Consider the following 8,499-nt stretch of genomic DNA (forward strand, 5'->3'; position numbering starts at 1 on the left):
CTCCAGCAAAGATCTGCAGCCTCGGAAACCCTATACAGGGTCACTATGACTGGATGGCGCTTAACGACAACCATACATGTAATCATCACACTATCACATCCACAACTACGTGAATATGTATGTTGTTGTTAAGTGCTGCCAAGTCGGTTCCTATTTATAGCGACCCTGTATAGGGTTTTGAGGAACGGCCGGTTAGTTTGAACTGCCGATCTGCTACGGCACAGTGCTTATCCTATAGCCCCACACACTCAACGAAACCACTGGGATTAAACACTGGATAAAAATATTCCGTGTTTTTCTCTAGACACAGATAAGGCACAATTTCATTATCTCATCTCATTTTATTGATTTACACTAAATATACATGGAACCAAAGCTCATTTTCTGTAACTTTAAAAAAACATTTATTATTTTAAACAGAGACACATCCTAGCTGATCATTGTTGTTGTTGTTAAGTGCCGTCGAGTCGGTTCCGACCCATAGCGACCCTGTACAGGGTTTCCGAGGGTGTAAATCCTTACGGGAGTAGAAAGCCTCATCTTTCTCCCGCGGAGCAACTGGTAGTTTCGAATCGCTGACCTTAAGGTTCGCAGCCCAATTTGTAACCACTACGCTACCAGAGCTCCTTTAGCTGATCATAGTAGAGAAAAAAAAGTGTAGCTGGTTTTGGTTTCAGGTTAAGTGATTTATAATTTTTGCTGCTGGTATTAAAACCAACCCAAAAGCCCAGAGAAACAATTAGCTTTCTGTGGAAGGCGTTTAAAAAACTTTAAAATGCCAAAGTAGTCGTGGGGCCTTTGAAGATAAAGAAATTGCTTACACACAGTATTTTATTTCATAGCAGCATTTGAATGCCTACTACATCTGACCACCAGGATCATGGTCTCGTCTTCCAGGAAGCACACCTTTCCTACATAAACTGAGCAACACTGGCTCCCAGCACAGCGAAGGGAAGGGGAGGACGCACCGTCGGCTCCGAGCCGCGCATGTGCAGCACCCACGCTCGCACCACCCCTCCCAACCACATTCTTCGAAAAACCGAGGTGCAAACTGCAGCAACTGCGCCTGCGGGGAAAGGAGGTGCTAGGGAGGGGTAGAATGGCGGCGAAGGAGGCGGGGGCGGAGTTGCGCGTGCGTAATGGGCCGACCGGCAGGAAGCCGGACACGCGGGGGCGGGGCGCCGCGGGACAGTCGGGGGCGGTGCTTATATTGCTACTGCTGCTGGTGCTGCCGCCGCCCCGCCGCCGCCAGTGCTACGGCTACCGCTGCCGCCGCCGCTGCGCGCTTTGTGCAGCAGGCGGGCCCCGGCGCGCGGCTGGGTCCTCTACTGGAGCCGCTCCCGGGTATGGTGAGCAAGGCGCTGCTGCGCCTGGTGTCTGCCATCAACCGCAGGAGGATGAAGCTGCTGCTAGTTATCGCCGTGGTCGCCTACGTTGCCTGTGAGTGCGAGCCCGAGGGGCCGTCCGGGAAGCCCTCATTCACTCGTCGCGGGGCGCCCGCGGCGGGGCCGGGGTCGGCGGGCGACCCCACTGTGTGGTGTGTGCACTCCCCCAGTGACAGCCATCTAGCTCCGGGTCTTCCTCTCAGCCTCCTGGAGCCTTCTCTTCTGCCCCGAGCTGTACCTGCCCATCGTGAGATCCCCTACGCCCTTCCCGGTTTCCCTCGCCACTTTTTACTCTTGCAAAGAAAAAAACCAACGGTAAACTTCGGGTCAGAGTTTCTGCACCGCGTAGGCCCCGTGAACTTGGGACACGGTGACCGCGACTCAGGAACTCCGGTGGTCCGAGGCTTCCGCCGTTCTGGGGCCAACCTTGTGCGCACGACGGCTCCAGCCTACTGCCTCGAAATTACCCTCCTCCCCCCGTTTCGCGTGCGATTCGGGCTGTTTCGGAGGTGTGCGCGACGGCAGCTTTGCTGTCACGGCGTGGGGTCTGGGCTGTGTGTGGGAGGCTACCCGCCTCCGTCTGGCTCCCGCGGTGCCGGCCACGTCGCCCTGGAGAGCGTGCGAGGTTCCCGGCTTGGCGATGCTGAAGTTGTTCAGCAAGTCGGTGCTCAGCCCTGGGGGACTCCTGGGCAGCCCTGGCTGCCTTGTTGATTAAATAGCATAAAAATACCGTGGCCGTTGGCAGAGCCCCGTGCTTTGACTGCTCCGCAGGAAAATTACTCAGCATTTAACTATTTTGGTATGAAATGTTAACCAGTATAGTGTGCCGAGATGCCTCCACGTGGACGCCGGTAGTGGACAGTGGTGCTTGGGGAAAGACATGGTGGCTTGTGGTAGAGCTAACCGGGGCTAGTGGTCGTGGTCGTGGTGGGGGTGCGGAGGGCTGTCTGGCGCACTGGTGGCGAAGCAGGAGGCCTAGAGCCTTGGGAGGAATCAGGGCGGAGCGAGAGCCCGTGGCTTTTAGTGTTTGTGGTTCTTTTTGTCATCACTTTATAGTCTGCTTCCTTGAGACAGTGCAGGAGCCGTGAGTGTGTGTGTGTGTGTGGGGGCTTTGAAAGCAGGTGGAATCTCTCCTTAGAGGAGGCAGAAACCATGTGTTGATATTTTAAAGGTTGATTCAATAGGAGTGTTTTAATTACTGCTATTAGTGCTGTAAGGAGCTCTGGTAGCGTAGTGGTTACGAATCGTGCTGCTAATCTGATAGTCAGCAGTTCGAAACTACCAGATGTTCCGCGGGAGAAAGATGAGGCTTTCTGCTCCCGTAAAGATTTACAGCCTCGGAAACCCTATACACGGTCGATATGAGTCGAAACCGACTCCAGACGCACAACAACAACAACAATTAGTACTGTGGGGACCGCAGTGGCTCCATACAGTAAGCACTAGACTGCTAACCACAAGGTCCGCCGTGTGAACCCTCTAGCCGCTGCGTGGGTGAAAGATGAGGCTTTCTGCTCTTGCCAAAAAGAGGAGGCAGAAACCATGTGTTGATACTTTAAAGACTGATTCAATAGGACTGTTTTAATTGCTGCTATTAGTACTGTAAGGAGCTCTGGTAGCGTAGTGGTTACGAATCGGGCTGCTAATAGCATGGTCAGCAGTTCGAAACTACCAGCTGTTCCGGGGGAGAAAGATGAGGCTTTCCGCTTTAGTAAAAATTTACAGCCTCAGAAACCCTATACAGGGTCGCTATGAGTCTGAACTGACTCCACAGCACCTCACAACAAAAACAACCAATACTGTACCAAGTAGAAAATTGCACTAGAAATAGCTCTCAGTGTGATCTCCATTTAAATCCTAACCATTACAAACTGAAAAATCACCTGCTAATTTGAGAGTTACTAAAACTAGATTATTGAAGTTAATGGTGACTTGGAAAAGTAACCTTAGTTGATCTCTAGGAAGATAGTTGTGAATAAGACCAGCTTGTGTGGTACGGTCTCCCAGAAGGTGGCCAGGGGTAGCTCAAGTCGGGCTCCTGGTTAAAGGGTTTAGATATGACTAGTTTGGGAAAGGAGGAAGACCTAGTTTGAAGTGTGTATAGCTAATCTGGAGTAAAGTGGGAGTACACAAAGGAGAATGCTGATATTCTTAGAAATAGACACATTTATATGTAGTAAGTTCTAGAGTCAAGCAAACCTGAGTTCAAATCCTGACTCCACTTTAAGGGCCTACTGTGAGTCCTGGTGAGGGGTTGTAGGTTAATGCACCACACTGCAAAGCCATTTGAACTGCAAGGTTGGCAGTTCAAGCTCACCAGCTGCTCTTCGGAAACCTTATATAGGGTCTCTATGGGTTGGAACCGACTCCATGGCACTTAACAACAACATGAGGCTGAATTACAATAGGTGAGGCACTTAGCACGGCGCTTGCTTGGCACAAAGCAAGCATCTAGTAAATGTATCTGTGGTTAGATGGATCTTGAAGGCTGAAAACAGAGAATACTAGAAAGATGTTTGTTGTTGTTAAGTGAGACTCCAAGTGACACTGTATAGGATTTCTAAGGCTATAAGCATGTACAGAAGGAGAAAGCTGCTTCTTTCACCCTCAGAGTGCCTAGTGGGCTCAAACCTAACCTTGTGATTATTAGTCCAGTGCTTATTTTACAGAGCCACCGGTTCCTGAAAGGTGTTTTCTATGCTTTGTTGACTATGCAAAGGTATTTGACTCTGTGGATCATAACAAACTGTGGATAACATTGCCAAGATTGGGGCTTTCAGAATACTTCATAGTGCTCATAAAGAACCTGTACATAGAACAAGAAGCAGTTGTTTGAACAGAACAAAGGGATACTGAGTGGTTTAAAATCAGGGAAGGTGTCCATTAAGGTTGTAGTCTTTCACCATATTTAGTCAGTTTGCTGAGTAAACACTCTGAGAAGCTAGATTATGTGAAGAAGAATGTGGTAACAGCATTGGAGAAATTCTCAACAGTGTGCAGTATGTTGATGATCCGACCTTGCTTGCTGGAGGGAAGAGAACTTGAAGTACTTATTGGTGAAGATCAAAGGCTACAGCCTTCAGTATGGTTGGTACAGTGCAATGAAGGAAAACCTTTACAACTGGACCAATAAATAACATCATGACAAAGAAAAGATTGAAGTTGTTAAATATTTCATTTTACTTGAATTTACACTTAGTGCTTATGGAAGTAGTAGCAGTAAAGAAATCAAATGACGGATGTATTGTATTAGACAAATCTGCTGCACAAACCCTCTTTAAAGTGTTTAGTCTTGTGAAGGTATCACTTTGAGAGGACTAAGGTATACCCGACCCAAGCCAGAGTGTTTACAGTTGCCTCATATGCAGAAGGTAGCTGGACAGTGAATAAGGAAGACTGTAGAGGAATCAGTGCAGTTGAATTATGGTGTTGGGAAAGAATACTGACTGCCATGGACTGCCAGAAGATGAAACAAATTTGTTTTGGAAGAAATACTGCCAAATTGCTTCTTAGAAGCAGTGATGATGAAACTTTGTCTTTCTTTCTTCGGACATGTTATCAGGAAGGACCAGTGCCTGGAAAAGAACATCATGCTTGGTAAAGTCATCAAAAAAAATAAATAAATAAAAAATTAAGACCCCCTCCAATGAGAAGGCTTGACATAGTGGCAGCAAGATTTTTTGTTGCTTTTAATTTTTTGATACAGTTATTATTGAGGGCAGTGCTAGAATTTTCCCGTTTCATGCAGGAGCCCTTTGCATCCGATGGGTAGCCACTACCCATCTGTCTGTGGAGACTTACTTGTTGCTAGTGCTGGTGTGGCACTGTGGGATAAAACACTGGACCGCAAGATCAGTTAGAACTGCAAGGTTGGAGGTTCAAACTCACCAGCCGCTCCTCAGAAACCTTATACAGGGCATTACTAGTTGGAATTGACTCTATGGCACTTAACAACAACAGTGATGCTGAATGGGTTTCAAGAGCTTCCAGAATAAAATGAACCAGGAAGGAAGACTTGGTGATCTACTTCCCAAAACCAGCCCAGTGCAAACCCTATGAATCTTAGCAGTCTGATATGCAGGCGCTGTGGGTTAATGTGCCAGACTGCAAAGTCGTTTGAACTGCAAGGTCTGTGGTTCAGGCTTACCAGCTTCTCCTCGGAAACCCTATACAGGGTCGCTATGGGTCAGAATCAACTTGACGGCACTTAACAACAAACAACAACAACAGCATGGGGACTGCTCAGGATTGAGCTGCATTCTGTCCTTTTGTGCATGGGGTTACTATGAGTCAGGGCTGACTGGAGAACAACAGTGGTTATTAATAATTCTTTTCTTCAATGGACTTTACAGTCCCTCCCCCACCCCCAGCATTTTATTGCCAAAAAAAAAAAGATGAGACCCAAGAGTAAAGCAACTTAAAGCTGAATAATCATTTTGAGAATAAACAAAAAATACCCACTGCCGTAAGTGGATCCCAACTCAGATGCCCTATATCGGGTTTATGGGAGCAGAGAGCCTCATCTTTCTCCCTCAGAACCACTGGTAAATTTGCACTGCTGACATTGTGGTTAGCAGTCCAGTGCTTATCCTACAGTGTCACCCTGGCTCGTTTTTATTATGACAGTTGTGTGTTTGTTAAGTTCTGTCAAGTCAGTTCTGACTCACATCCTGTGTAGGGTTTCCAAGGAGCAGTTGGTGGGTTTGAACTGCCGATCTTGCTGTGTAGCGCTTATGCCACAGTACCACACTGATACCTACATTTGTTAAATGTCTACCAGGTATATATCTATAATCATAATGATGTTGTTGTTGTTAAGGGCCGCCAAGTCAGTTCTGACCCATAGTGACCCTGTTTAGGGTTTCTGAGGAGCGAGCGGTTGGTGAGTTTGAACTACAGACCTTAGGTTCAAATCGACCTCGCAGTCCAGTGCATTAACCTGCAGTGCCACATTAGGACTCCATAGCCATAATACTTAGGTCCTGTTATCTCATTTATTTATCTGAATAACTTTATAATATAGACATTATGATTATTACAATTTAAGGGATGAGGAAATTAAAGCCATGAGAGATTAGGTAAATTATGAATGATCATTTATAATTTACCAGAGATGGTGAAACGTTGGAGAGAAAAACTATGAGCTCAGCAAGGCCTGAAAAGTGGGGGTAGAATCGACATCTCCTGATAACTGGTCAGCATTGATAATGGTGGCTTTGAAGGAGCCTTGCTGGTTGCTGTGGGTTAGGGACTGGGCTACTAACATCAGGGATTGATGGTTGAAAATCCACCAGCCATTTCATGGCAGACAGATGAGGCTATCTGCCCCCACAAAGATTTACAGTTTTGGAAACCCTGTATAGGGTTTAAGGAGCTCTGGTAGTGTAGTGGTTATGAATCAGGCTGAGAACCGCAAGGTCAGCAGTTCGAAACTACCACCTTTTCTGTGGACGAAAGATGAGGCTTTCTGCTCCCGTAAAGATTTCACAGCTTCGGAAACCCTGTACAGGGTTGCTATGAATCGGAACTGACTCCGTGGCACTTAACAACAACAACAACAACATATAGGGTTTACATTGACTTGATGTAGTAGCTTTTTTGGTGAGTTTTTTTTGGATGAGTTAGAATTGATTTGTTGGTAGTAGGCTTTTTGATTTCAAGGTTAAGCAGAAGGATTTAGAATTAATAAGGTAGGGATCTGCAAAGCTGTTTGAACTTCAAGGTTGAAAGTTCAAGCTCATCAGCTGCTCCTCAGAAACCCTATACAGGGTCACTATGGGTCAGAACCAACTCGATGGCACTTAACAACAACAACATAGAGCTATGGAAAGATTTTTATCAGTCATGCATTCAATTAAGTAATCTTACTGAGTCTTATTGTTGTCTGGCAGTGTACTTGGTATTAAGGGACATCTTTGTTATTGTTGTCAAGTGCCCTGGAGTCAGTTCCTACTCACAGTGACTCTGTATAGGGTTTCCAAGGAGTGGTTGATGAGTTTGAACCGCCATCCTTGCAGTTGAGCACATTAACCCACAGTGTCACACGAGGACTTCTTAGAGTGCAGAAAAAAACCATCTGTACTGAGTCATCAGAGACCTTATAGTTTAACTCAGTGGTTCTCAGACTTTGTTGTTAAGTGCAGTTGAGTTGGTTCCTACTCATAATGACCTTACATAGAAGACAATGAAATACTTCCTGTGCCATCCTCTAATTGTTATATTTGAGCACACTGTTGCTGCCATCTCCTTGAATGCCTTCCTTTCTTTCACTGACCCCTCTACTCTACCAAGTGTAGTCTTTCTGCAGGGACAGGCCCTTCCTGATGATGTCCAAAGTATGTGAGACGGAGTCTTGCCATCCTCGCCTCTAAGGAGCATTCTGGGTGATCTTCTTCCAAGACACCTGGAGGATTTTTTTTCTCTTCCCTCCACAACATTGTGCTGCCTGGGAATTTTCATTTAAAACTGATCTTTGTTGATGCTGGTTCTTTGAGGGTACTTCAGAAGGTTCATGGGAAAATACCATTATCTTTTTTTTTTTTTTTCTTTTAATTTAAGGTTTCTATTGTGGACCGAGTGAATGAAAGTTTACAGGGCACATCATCAGCCTCACATTCAACAATTCACATAACTCGCTTCATCACATTGATTATAATCCCCTCCAAACACCATCAGCCAAAAGTATCTCTCTCTATCCACTTCAGCTTTTTTTTTTTAAAAGACACACAAACAAAAAACCCCACTCAGGCATATACAATAAATCACATCTCCAAAGGGCACACTTCGCAAGTCCGCTCCCGGCCACCAGCCCCCAGTCCCTCCCCTCTCAGTTGATGAATCCAGAGTCCTCCATGCCCCCATCTCTACCCACATCCCTGGTGCCGCTGCCTCCCTGGACAAGGTCCCACATTCCACCCGTGTGTTCCTCTCTTGATGGTCCTAGGGTCCTCCGTTTCTGGACTGCAAGATCAATCACTCCCCCTCTTTTTTTTTTTTTTTACGATTGCAAATCAGTAACATCTATTAACTCCCCCTTCCCCACGCCCGACAAGCAAAACAGCTGAATGTCTCTGGGGTTTATCCAGTTCCCCAAGGATTAAACAGTTCTTAAAGT

General features: G+C 46.3%; 1 protein-coding gene across 1 annotated transcript in view; it reads left to right on the forward strand.

The window, feature by feature from the left end:
* Nucleotides 1-1,346: 1,346 nt before the first annotated feature.
* The window catches only part of LOC102836138 (UDP-glucuronic acid decarboxylase 1-like), a 154,978-nt gene continuing 147,825 nt past the window's right edge, over nucleotides 1,347-8,499 (forward strand). Inside the window, exon 1 of the mRNA XM_006872447.1 lies at nucleotides 1,347-1,440. Coding sequence (XP_006872509.1) covers nucleotides 1,347-1,440 — 94 coding nt within the window. The remainder of the gene's footprint in view (nucleotides 1,441-8,499) is intronic.

Source organism: Chrysochloris asiatica, unplaced genomic scaffold, assembly GCF_000296735.1.
Source record: "Chrysochloris asiatica unplaced genomic scaffold, ChrAsi1.0 scaffold00197, whole genome shotgun sequence".
NCBI lineage: Eukaryota > Metazoa > Chordata > Mammalia > Afrosoricida > Chrysochloridae > Chrysochloris > Chrysochloris asiatica.